This window comes from Phaenicophaeus curvirostris, chromosome 33 (assembly GCF_032191515.1).
Source record: "Phaenicophaeus curvirostris isolate KB17595 chromosome 33, BPBGC_Pcur_1.0, whole genome shotgun sequence".
Classification (NCBI taxonomy): Eukaryota; Metazoa; Chordata; class Aves; order Cuculiformes; family Cuculidae; genus Phaenicophaeus; species Phaenicophaeus curvirostris.
This window is the reverse complement of record NC_091424.1, coordinates 2,339,830-2,367,176: the sequence shown is the minus strand read 5'-3', so window position 1 is coordinate 2,367,176 and position 27,347 is coordinate 2,339,830. Positions and strand designations below refer to the sequence as shown.

The 27,347-nt window shown below is 58.1% G+C and overlaps 3 protein-coding genes across 4 annotated transcripts in view; 2 read left to right on the top strand and 1 right to left on the bottom strand.

Annotated features, from left to right (window-relative positions):
• The window catches only part of IPO4 (importin 4), a 75,957-nt gene that overhangs the window by 34,110 nt on the left and 14,500 nt on the right, over positions 1-27,347 (top strand). The window lies entirely within an intron of this gene.
• On the bottom strand, positions 73-19,935 carry RNF31 (ring finger protein 31). The gene is made up of 21 exons (XM_069879124.1): positions 19,636-19,935; positions 17,194-18,096; positions 15,781-15,939; positions 12,959-13,114; positions 12,775-12,828; positions 12,605-12,647; positions 12,343-12,388; positions 12,036-12,255; positions 11,313-11,540; positions 10,123-10,698; positions 9,648-9,824; positions 7,011-7,229; positions 6,585-6,761; positions 5,671-5,769; positions 4,815-4,904; positions 3,669-3,783; positions 3,456-3,574; positions 2,138-2,251; positions 2,001-2,058; positions 1,785-1,881; positions 73-954 (listed from the first exon to the last, which is right to left on the bottom strand). The coding sequence occupies exons 2-21, from the start codon at positions 18,091-18,093 to the stop codon at positions 735-737; spliced, it is 3,867 nt and encodes a 1,288-aa protein (XP_069735225.1). The 5' UTR covers positions 18,094-18,096; positions 19,636-19,935; the 3' UTR covers positions 73-734.
• Positions 19,856-27,347, top strand: OXA1L (OXA1L mitochondrial inner membrane protein). Of its 2 annotated transcripts, none has more exons than XM_069879197.1 (10): positions 19,856-19,956; positions 20,047-20,130; positions 20,295-20,562; positions 22,111-22,254; positions 22,540-22,625; positions 23,802-23,966; positions 24,611-24,715; positions 25,662-25,839; positions 26,877-26,957; positions 27,203-27,347. In XM_069879197.1, the coding sequence occupies exons 1-10, from the start codon at positions 19,888-19,890 to the stop codon at positions 27,289-27,291; spliced, it is 1,269 nt and encodes a 422-aa protein (XP_069735298.1). In that variant the 5' UTR covers positions 19,856-19,887; the 3' UTR covers positions 27,292-27,347. The 2 variants fall into 2 exon arrangements, with proteins under 2 accessions (XP_069735298.1, XP_069735297.1); XM_069879196.1 differs by having other exon boundaries at positions 26,836-26,957.

Sequence of the window (27,347 nt, the reverse complement as noted above, 5' to 3'; positions counted from 1 at the left end):
CCCCCCACTGCCTTGAGGGCAATGGAGGGGAGCCCCGCCCACCCCCAGGCCCCGCCCACACAGACCCAAGGCTCCTTTAACGCCTTTATTGCCGGGGGCGTGGTCAACATGCCCTTATATGGCAAAGGGGGCGTGGCCAACGCACCCTTATATGAGGGGAGGCATGGCCAGAGGGACTGGGGCCTCCCAGAGCCTCGCACGAGGGCTCAGGGTCTTCACACAAGGAATTAGGTCCTTGCACGAGTGCTCTGGTTCCTCGCACGAGGGGCTGGGGTTGTGCTACAGGGTTGGTGTGTGGCTCCTGGCACTATCGGTCTCTCCTGGTTCCAGCATTTGTCTCCTGGCGCCATCAGTCTCTCCTGGTGCCCTCGGTCCCTCCCACTGCCGTGGGCGCCATTTTCCCTCCTCCTCCTCCTTCTTCTCCCTCTCCCTTCCCGCCAAAAAAAAAAAAGGCGGCAAACCTTCCCGCCCTTTCCTCTGGCTGCGCCGGTACCACGTGACACTTTCCCGCCTTTTTCCCCGCCTCCTCCCGCGGGGCCGCCCCGGAGACAGCGCGCTGATTGGCTGCGGGGGGAGGCGGGGGGCGTGGCCTCGCTCTGATTGGCTGGGGGCGGGGCCGCGCGGGTATAAAAGGCGGCGAGGAGCCGCGCGCGGGGCGCAGTCTCTGAGGCAGCGGAGTGGGGAGGAGGTCGCGGCGCTCTCGGTCTCTCGCGTTTCCAGCGATCCCGGCGCCCTCAGGGCTGGTCGGTGTCGGCGTCGGCGCCGTCGTGGAGCCGCAGGAGGTGCCGGAGCCGCCGCAGGTAGCCGCGGGGGCTCTCGGGGGGGACGCGGGGGGGCCGCCCGCCCGGCAGGTGGCGCTCGGCGGCCGCCAGCAGCTCCGCCTCGTCGTACAGCGGCAGCGGGTCCAGGCCCCGCAGCCACACCAGGCGCGCCAGGTACTCCACGTAGTGCGACCTGCGACATAGAGACCCATAGAAACCCATAAGTGACCTAGAGAGACTCGTAGAGCCCATAAGTGACCCCCTAGAGACCATACGGACCCATATATGACCACCTGGAGACCCATAAGTGACCCTTAGGGACCTGTAAGTGACTCAGTAACCCATAAGGAACCCCGAGTGGCCCATAGGAACCCATAAATGTCCTGTAGGGACCCTTAGAGCCCATACATGACCCATAAGTGACCCAGAGAGATCCATAAAGACCCATAAGGACCTATCGGTGACCCATACAGACCCATAAGGGACCCAAACGGACCCATAGAGACCCATAAGTGATGCATAAGGACCCCTAAGCGTCCTGTAGGGACCCATAACCGACCCAGAGTGGCCCATAGGGACCCTTAGAGCCCATATGTGACCCATAAGTGACCCAGAGAGATCCATAGAGACCCATAGGGACCTATCACTGACCCATAGTGACATATAACAACCCATAGTGACCCAAAGGGACCCATAGAGACCCATAAGTGACCTATAGCGACCCATAAGTAACCCCAAGGGACACATACATGACCCATATAGACCCATAGTGACCCGTAAGTGCCCCAGAGGAGCCTCCCAGTGCCCCACAAGTGGCCTTTAGTGACCCCGAGTGCCCCATACTGAGTCCTAAGTGACCCATAGTGACCCCCAAGTACCTCGTAGTGCCCCATAGTGACCCCCAAGTGACCCCTAGTGCCCCATAGTGACCCCCAAGTGCCTCGTAGTGCCCCATAGTGACCCCCAAGTGCCTCGTAGTGCCCCACAGTGACCCCCAAGTGCCTCGTAGTGCCCCCCCCATACCGGCAGAGGCCTCCGTGCCCCGGCGCGGTCTCCCGGCCGCAAGGCTCGTCGCGCAGCCCCTCCGGCGCCTCCTTCTGCTCCAGGACCCCGCAGCCCCCTGCACGCAGGCCTCAGCGCCGCCCCACGCCTGCCCCACACTTGGGGGGCAGAGGGGGGGGCGGGGAATAGAGGGGAGGGGGTGGGGAGGAAAAAAAGGGGGTTTGGGGGGGAACCAACCTCCCGGGGCGGCGGCGACACCAGGGGGAGGATCCGTCTCGAAGGGGACACCAGCCTCCTGTGACCCACAGCGACACGTAAGGGACCCATAGGGACCCCGCAGTGCCCTATAGCTGCCCCATAGGTGCCCCACATACATTCAGGAGGCGCTGCAGGCGGGAGGGGTCCCAGTCGCGCAGGTAGAAGAGGCAGCGCCGGGGGTGGTGTCCGTGCAGGGACCCGCGGAGGGGACAGCGATCATCGGGGCAGCTCTGGGGGGACACACGGGGACCTATAGGGACCCTACAGAGCCCCGGAAGGACCCACAGACACCCCACAGGGTCCATAGGGACACAGAGAGACCCACAGGGACCCACAGAAACCCCAGAGAGACCCAATAGGGACACATAGAGACCCCATAGGGAACCACAGGGATCCATAGAGCCCATAGGGACCCCATAGGGACCCTATCGAGACCCATAGAGACTCTATAGGGACCCCATAGAGCCCCACAGAGACTCTATAGGGACCCATTGGGATGCATAGAGCCCACAGGGAACCATAGAGACCCACAGAGACCTCATAGTGACACGTAAGAGGTCATAGGGACCCATAAGGACCCACAGAGCCCCCACAGAGACCTACAGAAACCCCATAGGGTCTCCTAGAACCCATAGTGACCACATAGGGATCCACAGGGACCCCATAAGGAACCATAGGGACCCTATGGAGACCCATAGGAACCCAGAGCACCCCACAGACACCCACAGAGACCTATAGACTCCCATAGGGACCCAATAGAGAACCACAGGGATCCATAGAGCCCCTATAGACACCCATAGGAACCCCATAAGGAACCCCATAAGGAACCATAGGAACCCTATGGAGACCCATAGGAACCCATAGCACCCCACAGAGACCCATAGACTCCCATAGGGACCCAATAGAGAACCACAGGGATCCACAGAGATCCTATAGAGACCCATAGGAACCCCATAAGGAACCATAGGGACCCTATGGGGACCCATAGGAACCCATAGACTCCCATAGGGACCTATAGAGACCCAATAGAGAACCATAGGGACCCATAGAGACCCTATAGAGACCCATAGAAACCCCATAAAGACCCACAGGGACCTTATGGAGACCCACAGGGACCCATAGAGACCCATAAGGACCCATAGGAACCCTATAGGGACTCACAGAGACCCCATAGAAGCCAACAGAGACCCATAGGGACCCATGGAAGTCAATGAGGACCCACCGAGACCCCATAGGGACCCCTAAGTGACCCACAGAGACCCCCCCTGCCCCACATACTCCCCCCCACGGACCCCACACCCCCCTGCGAGGACCCATCCAGCAGCATCCAGCCCCACAGCGACCCTCCCTGCCCCATAGCGACCCCCCCAGCCCCATAGCGACCCCCCCAGCCCCACAGCGACCCCCCCCAGCCCCCCGGCGCCCCCCACTCACGTCCTTGGTGTAGAAGGGGCGCCTGCAGGCGCTGCAGAAGTGGTGGAGGCAGCGTGGGCAGCGGCAGTGCAGGCAGCCGCCCCGCGCCACGCACAGCGCCAGCCCGCAGCCCGGGCAGCCTGCGGGGCACACGGGGCGCTATGGGGCGGCCGTGGGGGCGGCCGTGGGGCAGGGAAGGGGAAGGGGTGGGGGGTGTCGCCGTGGGGCACGCACCGAGGCGCTGCTCCTGCAGGAAGGCCGCCAGCCCCACGGCGCCGGCCTGGGGGTCGCGGGCGCTCAGCCACGACTGGAACTCGGAGCACGAGAGCGAGGCGTGCGCGGGGTCCCACTGCGACCCACAGACACCCATAAGGGACCCAGAGACCCCATAGAGACCCATAAGTGACCCATAGAGACCCACAGAGACCCATAAGTGACCCACAGAGACCCATAAGTGACCCATAGAGACCTTTAGAGACCCATAAAGACCCACAGAGACCCATAAGTGACCCATAGAGACCCTCAGAGACCCATAAGTGACCTATAGACCTCATAGAGACACATAAGTGACCCATAAAGACCCATAGAGACCCATAACTGACCCACAGAGACCCCATAGAGACCCATAAGTGACCCACAGAGACCCTCAGAGACCCATAAGTGACCCATAGACCTCATAGAGACACATAAGTGACCCATAAAGACCCATAGAGACCCATAAGTGACCCATAGAGACCCTCAGAGACCCCATAGAGACCCATAAGTGACCCATAGAGACCCTCAGAGACCCACAAGTGACCCCTAAGTGACCCACAGAGACTCCTAAGTGACCCATAGAGACCCCTAAGTGACCCTCAGAGACCCCTAAGTGACCCACAGACCCCGTAGAGACCCGTAAGTGACCCACAGAGACCCATAGACACCCCTAAATGACCCATAGAGACCCATAAGTGACCCATAGAGACCCTCAGAGACCCATAAGTGACCCTGAGAGACCCATAGAGACCCATAAATGACCCACAGAGACCCATAAGTGACCTAAAGAGACCCTCAGAGACCCATAAGTGACGTACAGAGACCCATAGACACCCGTAAGTGACCCATAGAGACCCTCAGAGACCCATAAGTGACCCTCAGAGACCCGTAAGTGACCCTCAGAGACCCCATAGAGACCCATAAGTGACCCATAGAGACCCATAAATGACACACAGAGATCCATAAGTGACCCATAGAGACTCCTAAGTGACCCAGAGACACCCATTAGTGACCCGTAGAGACCTTCAGAGACCCATAAGTGACCCTCAGAGACCCATAAGTGACCCACAGTGACCCCTAAGTGCCCCATAGTGCCCCCCAGGTGCCCCCCCGCGCCCCACTCACGGGGTGGCGGCAGCGGGGGCAGCAGAGCTGCTGGCACTGGGGACACTGGGCTGGGCCGCGCTCCGCCTCGAAGATGAACCCGAACGAGCACTGCGGGGGGACACAGAGCCCATAGGGACCCGTAAGGGACCCATAGGGACCCACAGAGCCCATAGGGACCCGTAAGGGACCCATAGGGACCCATAGGGACCCATAAGGGACCCACAGAGACCCACAGAGACCCACAGAGACCCATAGGGACCCACAGAACCCATGGGGACCCAGAAAGGACCCACAGGGACCCATAGATTGACCCATAAGGACCCACAGCAACCCATACGTGACCTATAGAGCCCATAGGAACCCATAGATTGAACAATAGGGACCTATAGGGACCTACAGGGACCCATAAATGACCCACAGATTGAACCACAGTGACCCATAGGGACCTATAGAAACCCACAGGGACCCATAGATTGAACCATAGGGACCCATACAAACCTATAGAAACCCACAGGGACCCATAGATTGAACCATAGGGACCGAGATGAACCTGTAGAAACCCATAGGGACCCATAGATTGAACCAAAGGGACCCACAGTGACCCACAGAGCCCATAGGGACCTATAGAATCCCATAGGGACCCACAGGTGACCCACAGATTGAACCATAGGGACCCACCGTGACCCATAGTAACCCACAGAGCCCATAGAGACCTATAGAATCCCATAGGGACCCATAGATTGACCCACAGATTGAACCATAGGGACCTACAGTGACTCTTAAAGACCTACGAGCGACCCATAGAGACCCATAACGACCCGCAGGGACCCATAGGGACCCCCAGGGACCTATAGACCCCCTATGGCCCCCATACCTGTGGGCACCAGAGGAACTGGGGGTCCCGCAGCAGCTCCAGCTCCGTCAGCTTCTGGGTGAAGAGCTGGTACGTGGGGGGGTCGAGGTGCTGCCGCAGCTGGGGGGCGGCCGGGGGGAGCTGTGGGGCCGCCCCACGGAGCCCCCCGGCCCCTATAGATCCCCCCGCCCCCTATAGATCCCCCCCTGCCCCATAGATCCCCCCACTGCCCCATAGATCCCACCCCAAACCCTATAGATCCCACCCCTGCCCCATAGATTCCCCGCCTCCAACCCCTATAGATTCCACCACCCCCCCCCCCCAAGGGGTCTGGGCCTCGTGCGAGCACGTGGGGGTCACGAGGCCCTCGTGCGAGGCCTCGAAAGCGCTCGTGCAAGGCCCCCCCGAGTCCTACGTGCGAGGATCTGGAGGCCCCAAAGCGCTCGTGCAAGGCGCTCCAATCCTCGTGCGAGGCCTTTCTCCCTTATGCGAGACCCCAAGGTTCTCGTGCAAGGATCTAGGAGGCCTCCAAGCCCTCGTGCGAGGACCCAGAGTCCTCGTGTAAGCCTCTAAAGGCTCCAAGGCCTTTGTGCAAAAACCCTGAGTCCTCGTGCAAGGCTCTAGGAGGCCCCTAAGCGCTCGTGCAAGGCCCCAGAATCTTCGTGTAAGCCTCTAGAGGCTCCAAAGCCCTTGTGCAAGAACCCTGAGTCCTTGTGCAAGGCTCTAGGAGGCCCCTAAGCCCTCGTGCAAGGCCCCAGACCCCTCGTGCGAGAACCCCAGGTCCTCGTGACAAGCCTTTTTCCCTCACGTGAAGCCCCACGGTGCTCGTGCGAGTCCCCCGAGTCCTCGTGCGAGGCCTTTTTCCCCCCCCCGTGAGGCCCCGAGGCGCCCTCGGTTCCTCGTGCGAGCCCCCCCGACATCCTCGTGCGAGGCACCTGCACGTCGAGGGTGGAGAAGTAGGCGAGGCGCTGGGCGTCGTCGGCCAGGTCGGGGCGCGCGCAGGCCGGGCACACGAGGCCTCGCACGCCCTCGCGCTCTCGCACGGCGATGGTGAAATGCAGCCGGAAGCACTCGGGGCACAGCGAGCACTCGCACCACGCCAGGCCCAGCATCTGCGCACGAGGGCGTTCGCACCAGGGATGCGCCTCCCAGTCCCTCCCAGTGCCCCCCAGTGCCCCCCAGTCCCTCCCAGTGCCCCCCAGTGACCCCCCCAGGCCGGGAATCTGTGCACGAGGGGCTTCGCACGAGGGGCTCGCACGAGGGAGGCGGCTCCCAGTGCCCCCAGGCCCCCTCCCAGTGCACCCAGTGCCCCCACAATCCCCTCCCAGTCCCTCCCAGTGCCCCCCAGTGCCCCCCAGTACCTGGTCGCGGGGCCTGGGGGTGCCGCAGACGCCGCACTCGGGGCGCAGGCGCCTCCTGAGGGCCCCGGGGTCCCCGCAGCCCCGGACGGCCTCGAGCAGCTCGCGCAGCGCGGGCCCCGCGGGGCGGCCCAGGCCCAGCTCCCGGCCCAGCGCCGCCACCAGCGCCGCGCGGCCCCAGCTCCCCGCGCCCAGCGAGGCCAGCACGCGCCGGCACAGCGCCTGGCAACCAGGAAAAACCAGTAAGAACCCATTAGGCACCAATTAGAGACGAGAAAAACCGCTTAGGGACCAGTTACGGGGCAGTAAAACCACCTACGAGCCCTTTACAGACCAGTAGAAGCGCTTAGAGACCAGTTAGAGAGCAATAAAACCACTTAGGAACCAGTTACAGACCAGTAAAACCATCTAGAGACCAGTTAAACCACTTAAGGACCAGTTACAGACCCCTAATACCAGTTAGGGACCACCTAACCCACTTACGGACCCGTTACAGACCAGTAAAACCATCTAGAGACCAGTTGAAACCACTTAGGAACCAGTTACAGACCAGTAAAACCGTCTAGGGACCAGTTAAACCACTTATGGACCAGTTACGGACCAGTAAAACCATCTAGAAACCAGTTACGGACCAGTAAAACCATCTAGGGACCAGTTAAACCGCTTAGGGACTAGTTACACACCAGTAAAACCATCTAGGAACCAGTAAAACCATTTAGGGACCACTTCCAGACCAGTAAAACCATCTAGGGACCAATTAAATCACTTAGGAACCAGTTAAACACCAGTAAAACCATCTAGGAACCAGTTAAACCATTTAGGGATCAGTTACAGACCAGTAAAACCATCTAGGGACCAGTTAAACCACTTAAGGACCAGTTAGAGACCAGTAAAACCATCTAGGGACCAGTTAAGCCACTTAAAAACCAGTTACAGACCAGTAAAACCATCTAGAGACCAGTTGAAACCACTTAGGAACTGGTTACAGACCAGTAAAACCATCTAGGGACCAGTTAAACCACTTAGGGACCAGTTACAGACCAGTAAAACCGTCTAGGGACCAGTTAAACCACTTAGGGACCAGTTACAGATCAGTAAAACCGTCTAGGGACCAGTTAAACCACTTAAGGACCAGTTAGAGACCAGTAAAACCATCTAGGGACCAGTTAAGCCACTTAAAAACCAGTTACAGACCAGTAAAACCATCTAGAGACCAGTTGAAACCACTTAGGAACTGGTTACAGACCAGTAAAACCATCTAGGGACCAGTTAAACCACTTAGGGACCAGTTACAGACCAGTAAAACCGTCTAGGGACCAGTTAAACCACTTAGGGACCAGTTACAGATCAGTAAAACCGTCTAGGGACCAGTTAAACCACTTAGGGACCAGTTACAGACCAGTAAAACCATCCAGGAACCAGTTAAAACCACTTAGGGACCAGTTACAGACCAGTAAAACCATCTAGAGACCAGTTAAAACCACTTAGGAACCAGTTAGAGACCAGTAAAACCATCTAGGGACCAGTTAAACCACTTAGGGACCAGTTACAGACCAGTAAAACCATCTAGGGACCAGTTAAACCACTTAGGGACCAGTTACAGACCAGTAAAACCATCTAGGGACCAATTAAGCCACTTAAAAAACAGTTACAGACCAGTAAAACCATCTAGAGACTAGTTAAACCACTTAGGGACCAGTTAAACACCAGTAAAACCATCTAGGGACCAGTTAGGGACCAATAAAACCACTTGGGGACCAGTTAGAGACCAGTAACACCAGTTAGAGATCAGTTAACCCACTTAGCGGCCAGTTAGGCACCAGTAACACCAGTTAAGGACCAGTTACAGACCACTAACACCAGTTAGGGACCAGTTAACCCACTTAGGTGCCAGTTAAAGACCAGTAACACCAGTTAGAAACCAGCTAAACCACTTAGGAGGCAGTTACAGACGACTAACCCCAGTTAAAGACCAGTTAAACCACTTACGGACCAGTTAGACACCAGTAACACCAATTAGGAACCAGTTACAGACCACTAACACCAGTTAGAGACCAGTTAACCCACTTAGGGACCAGTTACAGACCACTAACACCAGTTAGAGACCAGTTAACCCACTTAGGGACCAGTTACAGACCACTAACACCAGTTAGAGACCAGTTAACCCACTTAGGGACCAGTTAGAGACCAGTAACACCAGTTAGGGACCACTTAAACCAGTTAGACACCAATTAGGGACCAGTTAAACCACTTAGATGCCAATTACCAACCAGTAACACCAGTTAGACACCAATTAGGGACCCGCTAACCACCAGTCCCCTCCCAGTCCCTCCCAGTGCCCCCCAATCCCCTCCCAGTGCCCCCCAATCCCCTCCCAGTCCCTCCCAGTGCCCCCCAATCCCCTCCCAGTGCCCCCCAATCCCCTCCCAGTCCCTCCCAGTGCCCCCCAATCCCCTCCCAGTCCCCCCCAGTGCCCTCCCAGTCCCTCCCAGTGCCCCCCAATCCCCTCCCAGTGCCCCCCAGTCCCCTCCCAGTCCCTCCCAGTGCCCCCCAGAGCCCCCATTCCGCCCCATAGCCCCCCCAAACCCCCTCCCAGTGCCCCCCAATCCCCTCCCAGTGCGTCCCAGTGCTCCCAGTGACCTGCTGGTCGGGGCAGTCGAAGTCGAGGGGCCCCTCGGGGTCCCACTGGCCCCTCAGGAGCGGCTGGAGGCGCCGGCGCTGCAGGTCGGCGGCCGCTCCCCACACGTCGCCCCCGTTCTGGTAGAGGGACAGGGCGGCCCCGCGGCCCCCCAGCCCCAGCGCCCGCAGCCGCCGCAGCTGACCAGTACAAACCAGTATAGACCAGTTAAAACCAGTAAAGGCCGTTTAGAACCAGTATGGACCGGTCTGAACCAGTACAGGCCTCGCAGTCTCCTTATTCCTTCTCCCAGTGCTCCCCAGTCCCCTCCCAGTCCCTCCATTCCCCCTCCCAGTCCCCCCCAGCTCCCCCATTCCCCCTCCCAGTGCCCCCCAGTCCCTCCCAGTGCCCCCATTCCCCCTCCCAGTGCCCCCCAGTCCCTCCCAGTGCCCCCATTCCCCCTCCCAGTGCCCCCCAGTCCCCCCAGCGCCCCCTCACCTGCCTCCTCCTGGCTCCCAGTGCTCCCAGTAAGGCCCTGGTGGGGTCCCCGTGGGCGCGGATCCAGGCGCGGGCGGCCTCGCGCAGGGACAGGGGTCCCAGTTCCTCCCAGTAGCTCCCAGTTTGCTCCAGCAGCGAGGCCAGGGCCGGCCCCAGCGCCGCCCGCGCCCGCCCCACGGCCACCCAGGCCGAGGCCCGAGCCTGCCCCGCGGCCACCCACACGGCCTCGGGGGGCACCCCCTGCGCCTCCGCCGCCTGCGGGGACCCCACACCCGCACTGGGACCCCAGAGCCAGACTGGGACCCCAGACCCATACTGGGAGCCCAGACTGGGACCCCGGACCCACACTGGGACCCCAGACTGGGACCCCAGAGCCAGACTTGAACCCCAGACCCACACTGGGACCCCAGACCCACACTGGGACTCATACTGGGACCCCAGACCCAAACTGAGACCCACACTGGGACCCAGACTGGGACCCCAGCCCCACAGAGACCCCTCTAGGACCCCCAGGACCCCCCTAGATCCCCCGCTCAGCCCCACAGAGACCCCCCTGGGAGCCCCACAGAGACCCCCCTGGGAGCCCCACAGAGACCCCCCTGGGAGCCTCATAGAGACCCCCAGGACCCCCTAGGCCCCTTCTTGAGAGCCCCCAGCCCCACAAGGACCCCTCAAGGACCCCCCTGAGACCCCCCAGCCCCACAGGGACCCCTCAAGGACCCCCCTGAGACCCCCCAGCCCCACAGGGACCCCTCAAGGACCCCCCTGAGACCCCCCAGCCCCACAGAGACCCCTCTAGGACCCCCAGGACCCCTCTAGAGACCCCTCAGCCCCACAGAGACCCCTATAGGACCCCCAAGACCCCTCTAGAGACACCCCAGCCCCACAGAGACCCTCTAGGACCCCCAGGACCCCTCTGGAGACCCCTCAGCCCCACAGAGACTCCTCTACGACCCCCCAGGACCCCTTTAGAGACCCCCCAGCCCCACAGGGACCCCTCTAGGATCCCCAGGACCCTTCTAGAGACCCCCCAGCCCCACAGAGACCCCTCTAGGACCCCCAGGACCCCTCTAGAGACCCCCCAGCCCCAGAGAGACACCTCTAGGACCCCCAGGACCCCTCTAGATCCCCTGGGAGCCCCACAGAGACCCCCCAGCCCCACAGGGACCCCTCCAGGTCCCCCCGCTCACCCTGACGATGGCGACGAGGCGGCTGCCGTCCTCCCGCAGCCGCTGCTGCCGCCGCCTCTCGGCCTCGTCGGCTCGGGGGTCGCGCCGGGGCCCGGCTTGGGGGTTCGGGGGGCTCAGGGGCCTCGGGGGGGTCGGGGTCTCGTCCCGGGAGCCACGGCAAACGGAGCAGCCCGGCCCGGGGCCTTCATTCCAGAAAGTGCAGTGGGGGCAGGGCCAGCCCTGGGGACACTGGGGGTGGGGGGACACGGGGACATTGGGGACCCCTCAGGCCACGCCCCCTCCCCTTTTAGCCCCGCCCACCCCCCTTTGGCCTCGGCGCAACCTCATTCTCAGTCCCCCAGGGGCCTCGGTGCAACCTCCAATCCTTTCCCCCCATCCCTACACTTTGGTTCCTCCTCCCTTTGGTTCCCCCTCCCCTTTGTCCCCCCTCTATTTCCCTCCCCCAGGCGCCTCAGTGCCCCCTCCAATCCCTTCCCCCCATCCCTCCACTTTGGTTCCCCCCCTCTTTCCCTCCCCTAGGTGCCCCCTCCAATCTCTCCCCCCCCACCCTCTCATTTTGGTTCCCCCTCCCCTTCCTGCCCCCCCCCATTGTCCCCCCCTATTTCCTTCCCCCAGTTGCCTCGGTGTCCCGCCAATCCCTCCCCCACCCACACACCCTTTCAACTTTAGTTCCACCCCACTTCGGTTCCCCCCCTGCCCCCCAAGTCCCCCTGCCCCCCCAACCTGTGGGGCGGGGGGGGGTCTCCGGGCCAGGCGGGGGCGCTCGCACACCCCACACAGGACGCTGGGGCCGGGGTTCAGGAAGGTGCAGGAGGCGCAGGCCCAGCCGCTGCTGCTGGGGGGCTGCCCCATAGAGCTGGGGGGCTGCCCCATAGCGCCGGGGGGCTGCCCCATAGAGCCGGGGGGGCAGCGGCTCCCGAGGGGCCACTTGGGGGGCAACAAGCTGGGGGGGGAGAGAGAGAGAGAGAAAAGGGGGGTTGGGGTCGCTATGGGGCAGGCGCTATGGGGCAGAGAGGCGGGCGTAGGTTACCTGGGGTCCCCCCGTGTGGGGCTGGGCGGGCGCCGTGGGGCGAGGCCTGTGGGGCAGAGGGGAAGGGGGTCGGACCCGGAGAGAACCAGCCCCATAGAGACCCCCCCAGCCCCATAGAGACCCCCCCCAGCCCCATAGAGACCCCCCTCAGACCCATAGAGAACCCCCCCAGCCCCATAGACCCTCAGGCCCCGCCCCCTCCCTTTAGGCCCCGCCCCCTCCCTGTAGGCCCCGCCCCCTCCCTGTAGGCCCCGCCCCCTACCTGTGTCTCCAGCGCGCCCCCCAGCGTCCTGGACCAGCAGCTCCTGTGGGGAGAGGAGCCCAGTTCGCACCAGTATAAACCAGTATAAACCAGTATAAACCAGTACAAACCAGTATAAACCAGTACAAACCAGTATAAACAGCCCCTCCCGGTGCCCCCCAGGTCCTCACCTGGGCCCCGCGCTGCAGCAGCTCCGTGAAGAAATGGGGGTTCGGGTGCTGGTTCTGGGGTGGGGGGGGGAATGTGCGAGATCAGAGCCGACCAGTGCCCCCCAGTCCCCCATTCCCCCTCCCAGTGGCTCCCAGTGCCCCCCAATCCCCTCCCAGTCCCCCCCAGTGCCCCCCAGTCCCTCACGGCCAGCAGCAGGTCGATCTCGGCGCGCAGCAGGAGGACGTCGGCGGTGACGCGGGCCACGCGGGGGCCGTGGGGGGCCCCGACCCCCTCCGGGAAGCTCAGCCCCTCGCCCGTCTGCTCCGTGTAGCCCAGCAGCCCCAGCACCTCTCGCCCCCCCTGCGGGCACCGAGGGGTTAACGGGGGCCGGTTTCGGGGTTCAGGAGGGGGTTTGGGGCAAAAAGAGGCGGTTTGGGGATCGGTTTGGGGTTTAAGGAAGCGGTTTTGGGGCACAAGGAGCGATTTTGGGGCTCAGAGAGTGGGTTTGGGGGCACAAGGAGCGATTTTGGGGCTCAGAGAGTGGGTTTGGGGGCACAAGGAGCGATTTTGGGGCTCAGAGAGTGGTTTTGGGGGCACAAGGAGAGATTTTGGGGCTCAGAGAGTGGGTTTGGGGGCACAAGGAGTGATTTTTGGGGCTCAGAGAGTGGGTTTGGGGCACAAGGAGCGATTTTGGGGCTCAGAGAGTGGGTTTGGGGGCACAAGGAGTGATTTTTGGGGCTCAGAGAGTGGTTTTGGGGGCACAAGGAGTGATTTTGGGGCTCAGAGAGTGGTTTTGGGGGCACAAGGAGTGATTTTTGGGGCTCAGAGAGTGGTTTTGGGGGCACAAGGAGTGATTTTTGGGGCTCAGAGAGTGGGTTTGGGGCACAAGGAGCGATTTTGGGGCTCAGAGAGTGGGTTTGGGGGCACAAGGAGCGATTTTGGGGCTCAGAGAGTGGGTTTGGGGGCACAAGGAGTGATTTTGGGGCTCAGAGAGTGGGTTTGGGGCACAAGGAGTGATTTTTGGGGCTCAGAGAGTGGGTTTGGGGGCACAAGGAGGTGGTTTTGGGGTACAAACAGGTGGTTTGGGGCAGGTTTTGGGGTTCAGGGATGGTTTGGGGGCAGTTTTTGGGGTTCAGGGGTGGTTTTGGGGCAGGTTTGGGGGTTCAGGGGTGGTTTTGGGGCAGGTTTGGGGGTTCAGGGGTGGTTTTGCGGCAGGTTTGGGGGTTCAGGGGTGGTTTTGGGGCACAAGGAGGTGGTTTGGGGGCAGGTTTGGGGGTTCAGGGGTGGTTTTGGGGCAGGTTTGGGGGTTCAGGGGTGGTTTTGGGGCACAAGGAGGTGGTTTGGGGGCAGGTTTGGGGGTTCAGGGGTGGTTTTGGGGTACAAACAGGTGGTTTGGGGGCAGGTTTTGGGGTTCAGGGGTGGTTTCGGGGCACAAACAGGGGGTTTGGGGGCAGTTTTTGGGGTTCAGGGGTGGTTTTGGGGCAGTTTTTGGGGTTCAGGGGTGGTTTTGGGGCTCAGAGAGTGGTTTTGGGGGCACAAGGAGTGATTTTTGGGGCTCAGAGAGTGGGTTTGGGGGCACAAGGAGTGATTTTGGGGCTCAGAGAGTGGGTTTGGGGGCACAAGGAGCGATTTTTGGGGCTCAGAGAGTGGGTTTGGGGGCACAAGGAGTGATTTTGGGGCTCAGAGAGTGGTTTTGGAGGCACAAGGAGGTGGTTTTGGGGTACAAACAGGTGGTTTGGGGCAGGTTTGGGGGTTCAGAGGTGGTTTTGGGGCACAAACAGGTGGTTTGGGGCAGTTTTTGGGGTTCAGGGGTGGTTTTGGGGCACAAACAGGTGGGTTTGGGGCAGGTTTTGGGGTTCAGGGGTGGTTTTGGGGCACAAACAGGTGGGTTTGGGGCAGGTTTTGGGGTTCAGGGGTGGTTTTGGGGCACAAACAGGTGGGTTTGGGGCAGGTTTTGGGGTTCAGGGGTGGTTTTGGGGCACAAACAGGTGGGTTTGGGGCAGGTTTTGGGGGTTCAGGGGTGGTTTTGGGGCACAAACAGGAAGGTTTGGGGCAGGTTTTGGGGTTCAGGGGTGGTTTTGGGACACAAACAGGGGGTTTGGGGGCAGTTTTTGGGGTTCAGGAGTGGTTTTGGGGCAGTTTTTGGGGTTCAGGGGTGGTTTTGGGGCTCAGAGAGTGGTTTTGGGGGCACAAGGAGTGATTTTGGGGCTCAGAGAGTGGTTTTGGGGGCACAAGGAGCGATTTTGGGGCTCAGAGAGTGGGTTTGGGGGCACAAGGAGTGATTTTGGGGCTCAGAGAGTGGGTTTGGGGGCACAAGGAGTGATTTTTGGGGCTCAGAGAGTGGTTTTGGGGGCACAAGGAGTGATTTTGGGGCTCAGAGAGTGGTTTTGCGGCACAAGGAGCGATTTTGGGGCTCAGAGAGTGGTTGTGGGGGCACAAGGAGTGATTTTTGGGGCTCAGAGAGTGGTTTTGGGGGCACAAGGAGCGATTTTGGGGCTCAGAGAGTGGGTTTGGGGGCACAAGGAGTGATTTTGGGGCTCAGAGAGTGGGTTTGGGGGCACAAGGAGCGGTTTTGGGGGCACAAGGAGTGATTTTGGGGGCACAAGGAGTGATTTTGGGGCTCAGAGGATGGTTTTGCGGGCACAAGGAGTGATTTTGGGGTTCAAGGAGTGGTTTTGGGGCACAAACAGGTGGGTTTGGGGCAGTTTTTGGGGTTCAGGGATGGTTTGGGGGCAGTTTTTGGGGTTCAGGGGTGGTTTTGGGGCAGGTTTTGGGGTTCAGGGGTGGTTTTGGGGCACAAAGAGGTGGTTTGGGGCAGGTTTGGGGGTTCAGGGGTGGTTTTGGGGCACAAAGAGGCAGTTTTGGGGTGAGTTTTGGGGTTCAGGGGTCAGTTTCGGGGCACACGGAGCAGTTTCGGGGTCAATTTTGGGCACAGAGGGTCGGTTTTCGGGTCATTTTTGTGCCCCAGAGCGTGGTTTTTTGGGGTTTTTTTTGGGGTGCAGGTATTTTTTTGGGGGGGCCCTTACCCGTATGGCTCCGACGGTGCCGCGGAAAACGGGGTTCCCGAAGCGCACCCCGCGCCAGTGCCGGGGCGGCCGCGGCTGCAGCAGGTTCCGTCCGTACTTCTCGAGGATGCTCAGGGCCGTCCGCAGCGCCCCCAGACCCTGCACCGCGCCCCCCGAATCCTGGGGGGGGGGAAAAAAGGGGGTTCGGGGGGGGCCCCCACCCCCCCACTGCCCCAGCGCCACCCCCGACCCCGAAATTGTGGGGTTCAACCCCCATTTGGGGGGCTCCCGCTCTCAAATCTCATGATTCCTCCTCAAATTTTGGGGTCCCCCTCTCAAATCTCACGATTCCTCTCTAAATTTTGGGGTCCCCCTCTCAAATTTTGGGGTTTCACCCCCATTTGGGGGGCTCCCGCTCTCAGATCTCATGATTCCTCCTCAAATTTTGGGGTCCCCCTCTCAAATTTTGGGGTTCAACCCCCATTCTGGGGGCTCCCCCTCTCAAATCTCACAATTTCTCCTCAAATTTTGGGGTCCTCCTCCCAAATTTTGGGGTTTCACCCCCATTTTGGGGGCTCCCCCCCTCAAATCTCACGATTCCTCCTCAAATTTTGGGGTCCCCCTCTAAAATCATAAGGTTCTGACCCTAAATTTTGGGGTTTCACCCCCATTTTGGGGGCTCCCCCTCTCAAATCTCATGATTCCTCCTCAAATTTTGGGGTCCCCCTCTCAAATTTTGGGGTTCAACCCCCATTCGGGGGGCTCCCCCTCTCAAATCTCACAATTTCTCCTCAAATGTTGGGGTCCCCCTCTCAAATCTCATGATTTCTCCTCAAATTTTGGGGTCCTCCTCCCAAATTTTGGGGTTTCACCCCCATTTGGGGGGCTCCCCCCCTCAAATCTCACGATTCCTCCTCAAATTTTGGGGTCCTCCTCTAAAATCATGAGGTTCTGACCCTAAATTTTGGGGTTTCACCCCCATTTTGGGCTCCCGCTCTCAAATCTCACGATTCCCCCTCAAATTTTGGGGTCCCCCTCCCAAATTTTGGGGTTTCACCCCCATTTTGGGGGCTCCCCCTCTCAAATCTCACGATTCCTCCAAAAATCTTGGGGTCCCCCTCTAAAATCATGAGGTTCTGCCCCTAAATTTTGGGGGTTTGCCCCCATTTTGGGGTCCCCCTCCCAAATTTTGGGGTTCAACCCCCATTTTGGGGACTCCCGCTCTCAAATCTCACGATTCCTCTCTAAATTTTGGGGTCCCCCTCTCAAATTTTGGGGTTTAACCCCCATTTTGGGGGCTCCCGCTCTCAAATCTCACGCTTCCTCTCTAAATTTTGGGGTTCAGCCCCTAAATTTTGGGGTTTCCCTTCCCCTTTGGCCCTCCCCCTCCCAGTTAGCACCCCCCCCCCCCCAGTTTTGGGGTGCCCCCCTCACCAGGCTGAGGTTGTCCCGCAGCAGCCGGGCCCCGTCCAGCCGCTGGCACTTGCTTTGGGGGGGCAGGGGGATCCCCAAAAGCGGCTGCAGCTCCGGAGGCGCCGGCTCCCCCGGCTCCCGCCTCAGCGCAGCCTCCAGCGCCGCCCGCAGGGGCCCCAACATCTCGGGGGGACCCACCTTGGGGGACCCCGACATCTTGGGGGGCCCCTCGGGGTCTCGGGGGGCCCCCTCGGAGGAGCTCGAGGCACTGGGAGGCCCCTTAGGGATAAGGGGGGGGCCCTCGGGGTCTTGGGGAGCCCCCTTGGGGGACCCCGAGGTGTTGGGGGGGCCCTCAAGGATGTGGGGGGCCCCCTTGGAGGCCCCCAAGACGTTGGGGGACCCCTCGGAGGGCCCCTCGGGGTCTTGGGGTGATGCCTTGGAGGACACTAAGGTGTCGGGGGGCCCCTCAGGGTTGGGGGGAGCCCCCTTGGAGGCCCCCAACACGTTGGGGGGCCCCTCAGGATCTTGGGGAACCCCCTTGGAAGAGCCTAACATGTCGGGGGGGCCCTCAGCCTTAAGGGGGGGCCCCTCGGAGGGCCCCTCAGGGTCTTGGGGGGCCCCCTCGGAGGACCCTGAGATGTTGGGGGACCCCTCAGGATCTTGGGGAACCCCCTTGGGGGACCCTGAGATGTCGGGGGACCCCTCAGGGTTGGGGGGTGCCCCCTCGGAGGGCCCTTCAGGGTCTCGGGGGGTCCCCTTGGAGGACCCCGAGATGTCAGGGGGCCCCTCAGGGTCTGGGGGGGACCCCGAGATGTCGGGGGACCCCTCGGGAGGTTGGGGGGCGCCCCCAGAGGGGTCCGGGGTGCCGGGGGCCCCCCCTGGCTCCGGCGTCGGGGCGCGGGGCTCGGCCTCGTCCGTCATCGCCTGCGGGAGAGGAGAAAAAGGGGGGTCGGGGGGGGCAAAGTGGGGGGGCAGCCCCCCAAAATCCTCTAGTGGGGGGGGCAGCGCCCTTCTGGGTCAGAAAAAGGAGATTTCTGTGAGAAAAAGAGGAGTTTCTGTCAAAAAAGAGAGGGTTTCTGTCAAAAAAACAGAGTTTTCTGAGAGAAAAATAAGAAGTTCCGTGAAAAAACGTCGGTTTATGTCAGAAAAAACAGAAATTAAGTGAGAAAACAGGGAATTTCTCTCAGAAAAGAAGATTTCTGTGAGAAAAAGGGGGGTTTCTGTGAGAAAAAGGGGGGTTTCTGTGAGAAAAAGACGGGTTTCTCTCAGAAAAAAAGAAAAATCTTGAAAAAAAAATGAGATTCCTGTCAAGAAACTGAGATTCCAGCCAAAAAAAGCAAGTTTATGAAAAGAAAAGGCGGGTTTCTGTGGAAAAATGTGGGTTTATGCAAAAAAAGCTGGAATTTCAATCAAAAACCAAGGATTTCTGTCAAGAAGAAGGAATCTCGGTAAGGGAAAGATTAATTGTGACAAAGAAAGGAGATTCTTATCACAAAAAATGGGTTTAAAGCAAAAAACAAAATAATTTCTGTGAGAAAAGAGAAATTTAAGTCAGAAAAACAAGGATTTATGAAAGAAAAAGGAGAATTTATGAAAAAAAAAGGATTTATAAAGGAAAAACAAAAATTTATGAAAAAAAACGAAGATTTATGAAGGGAAAACTAGAGTTCCTGTCACAAATGGCAAATTTAAGTCAGAAAAAGCAGGATTTGTGTCAGGAAAAGGGGGATTTTTGGTAGAAGAGGAATATTTTGTGTCGGAAAAGGGGGATTTAAGTCAGAACGTGGGGGGTTTCTGGCTGAAAACAGGGAGATCCTCTGAGAAAAAGTTAGAAAAAGATAATTTAAGTCATGAAAAGGGGGATTTTTGTTACAAAAAGCGGGATTCTCATTAAAAAAGGAGGGGTTCCCATCAGAAAATGCGGGATTTGAGTCAGAAAACAGGGATTTGACTCAGAAAACAGGGATTTGTGTCAGAATAAGCAGGGTTCCTCTTGGAATAAAGTGGATTTAAGTGAAAACAAGCAAAGTTCTTGTCAGAAATAGTAAATTTAAGTAAGAACAAGCAGTGCTCCTATCAGAAGAAGCAAATTTAAGTGAAAACGAGCAGGGTTCCTGCCAAAAAAGTGGATTTAAGTAAAAAAAGAGTAGGGCTTCGATCAGGAAAAGTAGATTTAAGTCAAAAAAACGCAAGATTCTAGTCAGAGAAAGTAAATTTAAGTCAGAAAAAGCAGGATTCCTGTCTGGAAAAGCGGATTTAAGCCAAAACCAGCAGGGTTCCCCTCAGGAAAAGTGGATTTAAGGAAGAAAAAGGAGGATTCCTGTCAGAGAAAGTGGATCTAAGTCAGAGAAAGTGGATCTAAGTCAGAGAAAGCGGGGTTCCTGTCAGAAAAAAAAAGCGGATTCAAGTCAAAAAAAGCGTATTTAAGTCAAAAAAAGCGGATTTAAGCTGGAAAAAGCGTACCTGGCGGGGCCGGGGCGGGGGAGGAGGAAGGAGAAGAGGAGGAGGAGGCGGCAATGGCGGCTTGAGGGGGTCGCTTCAAGATGGCGGCGGGGGGCCACGCCCCCTTAGGGGCAGCCTGCCCGGCTTCAAAATGGCGGCGGCGGCGCGGGTGGAGGCGCTGCGCATGCGCAGACCCCGCCGCGCTTTCCTGAGGGTCGGCTTCCGGTCACGTGCGCTTCAGCTTCCGGTTCCTCCCCCTCCTCGCCGCCTCGAATGATGGCGGCGGCGGTGGCGGCGGCGGCTCCGCGGCTGCGCCCGCTGCTCCGGGCCCTGAGGGCTCAGGTGAGGCCCTGGAAAGGGGGAGGGGAGGGTGTGTGACGTCATGCGACGTCGTGTGACGTCGCCGTGACGTCACCCCGCCATCCCCCACAGGCGCTACGGGGTCCCCCGTGGGACCGGAGACCCCGCCTGGCGTTGGGACCCGCGCCCCGAGGCCTCGGCACCGCCAGCGCCACGGTGAGGGGGGTGCTGTGGGGCGGTTTGGGGGTGCTGTGGGGCAGAATGGGGGGTCATGGGGTGGTTTAGGGGGGTTGTGGGGCAGCTTGTGATCCCTCTGTGTTGGTTTGGGGGCGCTATGGGGCGTCCCCTCTTCTACCACCCCCCGTTTCCCCCCTTTCCAGGTCCCGTCCCAGCCCCTCGCGGCCGCTGTGGGGCAAAGCCCCCCCTCTGTGGGGCAGAGCCCCCCCTCCGTGGGGCAGGATCTCTCTTCCGTGGGGCAGAACCCCCCGTCGGGAGCCCCGGAGCCTCCGCTGGCCGCGGGGCTGGAGGCCGAGGTGCGGCTGGAGGATTTGGGGCTCGGAGCCTTCACCCCCGTGGGGCTCGTCCAGAACTTCCTGCAGTTCCTGCACCTCGACGTGGGGCTGCCCTGGTGGGGCGCCATCGCCGTGGGTCAGTGGGGCCCTAGGGAGCTCTCTGGGTCGTTATGGGCTCCCTATGGGCCCTATAGGTTGCTGGGGCTTCCTGGGGGTCCATATGGGTTGCTGTGGGTCTGTATAACCCCCTGTTGGGCCTCTCTATGGTTCCGTATTGGGCCTCTCTATGGTTCCCTATGGGGCTCTCTATGGTTCCCTATTGAGACTCTATGGTTGCCCCTGGGGGCTCTCTATGGTTCCCTATTGAGACTCTATGGTTCCCCCCAGGGTCTCTCTATGGTTCCCCCCGGGGGCGCTCTATCGTTCCCTGTTGGGTCTCTATGGTTCCCCCTGGGGTCTCTCTATGGTTCCCTATCGGGTCTCTATGGTTCCCCCCGGGGGCGCTCTATCGTTCCCTGTTGGGTCTCTATGGTTCCCCCTGGGGTCTCTCTATGGTTCCCTATTGGGTCTCTATGGTTCCCCCTGGGGGCGCTCTATCGTTCCCTGTTGGGTCTCTATGGTTCCCCCTGGGGGCGCTCTATGGTTCCTCCTATTGGGTCTCTATGGTTCCTCCTATTGGGTCTCTATTATTCCCCCTGGGGGCGCTCTATGGTTCACTATTGGGTCTCTATAGTTTCTCCTACTGGGTCTCTGTGATTCCCCCTGGGGGCGCTCTATGGTTCCCTATTGGGTCTCTATGGTTTTCCGTGGGTCTCTATGGTTTTCCGTGGGTCTCTATGGTTTTTTTGTGGGTCTCTATGGTTCCCTATTGAGTCTCTATGGTTCCCCCTGGGGGCGCTCCATGGTTCCCTAGTGGGTCTCTATGGTTCCCTAGTGGGTCTCTATGGTTCCCTAGTGGGTCTCTATGGTTTTCTGTGGGTCTCTATGGTTTTCTGCGGGTCTCTATGGTTTTCTGCGGGTCTCTATGGTTTTCTGCGGGTCTCTATGGTTTTCTGCGGGTCTCTATGGTTTTCTGCGGGTCTCTATGGTTTTCTGCGGGTCTCTATGGTTTTCTGCGGGTCTCTATGGTTTTCTGCGGGTCTCTATGGTTTTCTGCGGGTCTCTATGGTTTTCTGCGGGTCTCTATGGTTTTTCTGTGGGTCTCTATGGTTTTTCTGTGGGTCTCTATGGTTTTCTGTGGGTCTCTATGGTTTTCTGCGGGTCTCTATGGTTTTCTGCGGGTCTCTATGGTTTTCTGCGGGTCTCTATGGTTTTCTGCGGGTCTCTATGGTTTTCTGTGGGTCTCTATGGTTTTTCTGTGGGTCTCTATGGTTTTTCTGTGGGTCTCTATGGTTTTTCTGTGGGTCTCTATGGTTTTTCTGTGGGTCTCTATGGTTTTTCTGTGGGTCTCTATGGTTTTCTGTGGGTCTCTATGGTTTTCTGTGGGTCTCTATGGTTTTCTGTGGGTCTCTATGGTTTTCTGCGAGTCTCTATGGTTTTCTGCGAGTCTCTATGGTTTTCTGCGAGTCTCTATGGTTTTCTGCGAGTCTCTATGGTTTTCTGCGAGTCTCTATGGTTCCCTATGGGCCCTATAGGTTCCCTATGGGCTCTATAGGCTCCATAGGGGATCTCTGCGTGTCCCCAGGGACCCTGGGGGCGCGGGCGGCGCTGCTGCCGCTGCTGGTCCGGGGCCAGCGCGAGGCCGCCCGGCTGGCCACCCACCTGCCCCACATCCAGCAGCTCTCCCAGCGCCTGGCCGAGGCGCGGCGCTCCGCAGACCAGTTCCAGGGTGACTGGGGGTGACTGGGAGCCACTGGGAGGGACTGGGAGGGGGCCTGGGGGCACTGGGAGGGGGACTGGGGGCACTGGGAGGGGGACTGGGGGCACTGGGGGGCACTGGGAGGGGGAATGGGGGCACTGGGAGGCACTGGGAGGGGGCCTGGGGGCACTGGGGGGCACTGGGAGGGGGCCTGGGGGCACTGGGAGGGACTGGGAGGGGGCCTGGGGTCACTGGGAGGGGGCCTGGGGGCACTGGGAGGCGCTGGGGTCCCCGTTAACCCCTCGCTGCCCGCAGTGGCCCGCGCCTACTCGGAGCTGGCCGCCTACCAGAAGCGCCACGACGTCAACCCCCTGCGCGGGTTCCTCGTGCCCCTCGTGCAGGTCGGGGCCCTTTTGGGCTGAAAAACCAGCGTTTTGGGTCTTTACAGAGAAATGGGAAGCGAAAAAACAGCTTTTCGGGGCCTCCCGGGGGGCGGTTGGGGAGAAAAAAGGAGGTTTTGGGGGTCCCGGAGGGGGTAAAAAGGGGGTTTTGTGGGTCCTGGAGGAGGATTTTTAAGGAAAAAAGAGATTTTATAGAGGGTTTTGGGGTGAAAAAGGGGATTTTTGGGGTCCCGGTGTGGATTTGGGGTGGTTTTTGCGTATTTTTGATTGTTTTTGGGGTAGTTTAGTAGGTTTTGGGGGTTTTCAGTGGGTTTTGGGGGCCTGGGGTGTATTTTTAGCTTGTTTTTGTTGTTTTTGGGGTCCCAGGGTGGGTTTTGGGGTGTTTTTGCTTATTTTGGGGGGTTTTAGGATGTTTTTGTTTATTTTTGAGGGTTTTAGGGTGGATTTGGGGGCGTTTTTGTTTATTTTTTTGGGTTTTAGGGTGGGTTTGGGGGCGTTTTTGTTTATTTTGGGGTATTTTGGGTTGTTTTGTTTATTTTTGAGGGTTTTAGGGTGGATTTGGGGGCGTTTTTGTTTATTCTGGGGGGTTTTAGAGTGGGATTTGGGGTCTTTTGGGGCTTTTTTGATTATTTTTGAGGGTTTTAGGGCAGGTTTGGGGGCACTTTTGTTTATTTTTTGGGGTTTTAGGGTGGATTTGGGGGCGTTTTTGTTTATTTTTGGGGGTTTTAGGGTGGGTTTGGGGGCGTTTTTGTTTATTTTGGGGTATTTTGGGTTGTTTTTGTTTATTTTTGAGGGTTTGAGGGCGGATTTGGGGGCGTTTTTGTTTATTTTGGGGGGGTTTGGGGTATTTTGGGTTGGTTTTGTTTATTTTTGAGGGTTTTAGTGCGGATTTGGGGGTGTTTTTGTTTATTTTGGGAGGTTTGGGGGTATTTTGGGGTGTTTTTCATTATTTTTGAGCGTTTTAGGGCGGATTTGTTGGCGTTTTTGTTTATTTTTTTGGGTTTTAGGGTGGGTTTGGGGGTATTTTGGGGGTTTTCGAGCAGGTTTCGGGGGTCCCGGGGTTGGTTTCGGGTGGATTTGGGACGTTTTTGGTTATTTTGGGGTGGTTTAGGGTGGTTTTGAGGGGGTTTTGGGGGTTTTCGGGGTCCCTCACCCTATTTTTTTCTCCCTCCTCAGACCCCCCTGTTCCTCTCGTTCTTCCTGGCGCTGCGGGCGATGGCCACGACGCCGGTTCCGGGGCTGCGGACGGGGGGGGTCGCCTGGTTCCCCGACCTCACGGCCCCCGACCCCTTCTACGCCCTCCCCGTCCTCGTCACCGCCTCCACCTGGCTCGTGCTCGAGGTGAGCGGCCTTTTGGGGTGAAAAAACAGCCTTTTGGGGCCAAAAATAAGAGGGTTTTTAGACAAAATGGGGGTTTGGGGGCAAAAAATGGGGGTTTGGGGGGAGAAAATGGGGGTTTGGGGGGAGAAAATGGGGGTTTGGGGGTGAAAATGGAGAGTTTAGTGAGAAAAAGAGAGGGTTTGGGGGGCAAAAATAAGAAGTTTTGGTTCAAATAGGGGGTTTTGGGGCAAAAATAGTGGGTTTTGAGTGTGAACGTGAGGGTTTGGGGTGGAAAATGGGGATTTGGGGGTGGAAAATGGGGCTTTGGGGGTAAAAACTGGGGGTTTGGGGTCGAACATGGGGGGTTTGGGGTCAAAAATGGGGGTTTTGAGACAAATGAGAGGGATTTAGTGGCAAAATGGAGGATTTGGGTGCAAAAAGAGGAATTTTTGGTTCAAATATAGGGTTTTGGGGTTGAAAATGGGGGATTTGGGGGTCGAAAATGGGTGTTTGGGGGTCAAAAATGGGGTTTTAGTGGCCAAAATGGGGGTTTTCAGGTGCGAAAAGAGGACGTTTTGGTTCCAACACGGGGGTTTGGGGTCAAAAATGGGGATTTTGGGTGCGAAGGGAGGGATTTTGGGGTTGAAAAGTGTGTTTTCGGTCAGCTCGGGGCGGAGACGGGCGTGTCGAGCCCCGGGTCGGGCGCCGTGCGGCAGGTGCTGCGGCTGCTGCCCCTCCTCTTCCTCCCCTTCATCCTGCACTTCCCCACGGTGAGGAAGGGGTTAACGGGGGGGGGGAGCCCCAAAAATGGGGGGAATGGGGTGAAAAAGGGGGGGTTTTAATTCTGAAAGGGGAGGGAAAGGGTTAAAAATTGGATAAAGTGGGGAGAAAAGGCAGAAAAATGGGGAAAATCTTTCAAAATAGAGCAAAAATTATTCAAAATGGGGGGAAAATCTTCAAAATAGGGGAAAAAATTTAAAAAAAATGGGAAATTTCAGTTAAAACGGGTCAGATTGTCCACAAAATGGGTCGGATCTCGCAAAAAAATGAGGGAAGTTTGTTTAAAATGAGGGAAATTCGTTTAAAATGAGAGAAATCTTTTAAAAAGCCAGGGAAATAGGGACCAGAAAGGGAGAAATCTTACAAAAAATGAGGAAATTTGGGTTAAAATGGGCAAAGTTTTTCAAAAAATGAGGGAATTTTGGTTGAAACGGGCAAAATCTTTCAAAAAATGGAAATCTTTTAGTGAAAATGGGAAAAATCTTCCAAGAAATGAGGCGGTTTGGGTTAAAAGGGGGAATATCTTTTAAAAAATGAGGATGTTTAGGTTAAAAAGGGTAAAATCTTTCCAAAAATGAGGAAATTTTGGCTAAAATGGGGGAAATTTCTCAAAAAATTGAGAGATTTGGGTTAAAATGGGTAAAATCTTTCAAAAAGTGGAATGTTTTAGTTAAAATAGGCAAAAATCTTTCAAAAAATGAGGCAGTTTGGGTGAAAATGGGGAATATCTTTCAAAAAATGAGAATGTTTAGGTTAAAATGTGTAAAATCTTTCAAAAAATGAGGAAATTTGGGTTGAAATGGGCAGAATCGTTCAAAAAATGAGGATGTTTAGGGTAAAACGGGTAAAATCTTTCCGAAAACGAGGAAATTTTGGCTCAAATGGGGGAAATTTTAATTTTTAAGTATTTTTTTTTGCCTCCAACCTGGTTTTTAGGCGATTTTCACGTACTGGCTGACGTCGAACGCCTTCAGCCTGGCGCAGACGGGGCTGCTGCGCGTTCCGGCCCTGCGGACCCGCCTCGGCATCCCCCAGCCCGGCCCCACGGCCACCCCCAGCCCCACGGCCACCCCCGCAGCGCGCCCCAAGGGGCTGCTGGCCCGCCTCCGGCACGGTACGAGGGGGAAAATAGGGATTGGGGGGAGGAAAATGGGGATTTGGGGGGCTACGGGGCGGGTTTGGGGGGAAAAAGAGGCATTTGGGGGGGTAAAATGGGGGTTTGGGGGGGGAAATGGGGGTTTGGGGGGTTTAAAAAGGGATTTGGGGGAGGAAAATGGGGATTTGGGGGGCTATGGGGGAGGTTTGGGGGGAAAAAAGAGGGGTTTGGGGAGAAAAATGGGGGCTCGGGGGGGTAAAATGGGGATTTGGGGGGGGAAATGGGGGTTTGGGGGGGTTAAAAAGGGATTTGGGGGGCTATGGGGCCAGTTTGGGGGGGTAAAATGGGGATTTGGGGGAGGAAAATGGAGGTTTGGGGGGGAAATGGGGATTTGGGGAAGGAAAATGGGGGTTTGGGGGGCTACGGGGCAGGTTTGGGGGGAAAAATGGGGGTTTGGGGGGGTAAAATGGGGGTTTGGGGGGTTTAAAAAGGGGTTTGTGGGAGGAAAATGGGGATTTGGGGGCCTATGGGGCAGGTTTGAGGGGAAAAAAGAGGTGTTTGGGGAGGAAAATGGGGGTTTGGGGGAGGAAAATGGGGATTTGGGGGCCTACGGGGCAGGTTGGGGGGTAAAATGGGAGTTTGGGGGGGTAAAATGGGGATTTGGGGAGGAAAACGGGGATTTAGGGGTTTAAAAAGGGATTTGGGGGGCTATGGGGCAGGTTTTTATGGGAAAAGGGGGGGTTTGGGGGGGTAAAAGAGGGATTGGGGGGTTATGGGGCAGGAACGAGGGTTATAGAGGGGTTTGCAGGGGGTAAAATGGGGGTTTGGGGGTGGAAAATGGGGATTCGGGGAGGAGAATTGGGATTTAGGGGGTAAAACGGGGATTTGGGGGGGTTATGGGGAAATTAGAGGGGGGATTTGGGGGGGGAAATGGGGGTTTGAGAGGGGAAAATGAGGATTTGAGGGGGAAAATAGTGATTTAGGGGGTAAAATGGGGATTTGGGGGTGTAAAAGGAGGGTTTTGGGGCGCTATGGGGCGTCCGTGGGTCCCGCAGAGTGGGGGGAGGCGCAGAGCCTGCAGCGCAGCGAGGACCGCGAGTGGCGGCGGCGACACCACCTCGAGCTGGCGGCCAAGGGTGAGCCTTGCACGAGGATCCCTTGCACGAGGATTCCTCGCACGAGGAGGGGGGGTTCACACGAGGGTCCTTTGCACGAGGGTCCTTTGCACGAGGATCCCTGTGGCTCCAGGGGGGGCTCCCACGCGGGTTTCTCCCCCACGAGGGTTTCTCTCGCACACCGACCCCTTGCACGAGGGTTTTGCACGAGGGTTTTGCACGAGGGTTTCCCTCACACGAGGATTTCTCTCCCCGACCCCCCCCAGGCCCCCTCCGACAGACCTTCCGCCGCCCCCCGGCGCCCCGCCCGCCCCCCGAGCCCCCCAAGCGGCCCTGGAAGGAGACTCTGGGCTGAGGGGGAGCCCCGAAAACCCCCGAACCCCTAAAAATAAAGAAAAAAAAACCCCAAAA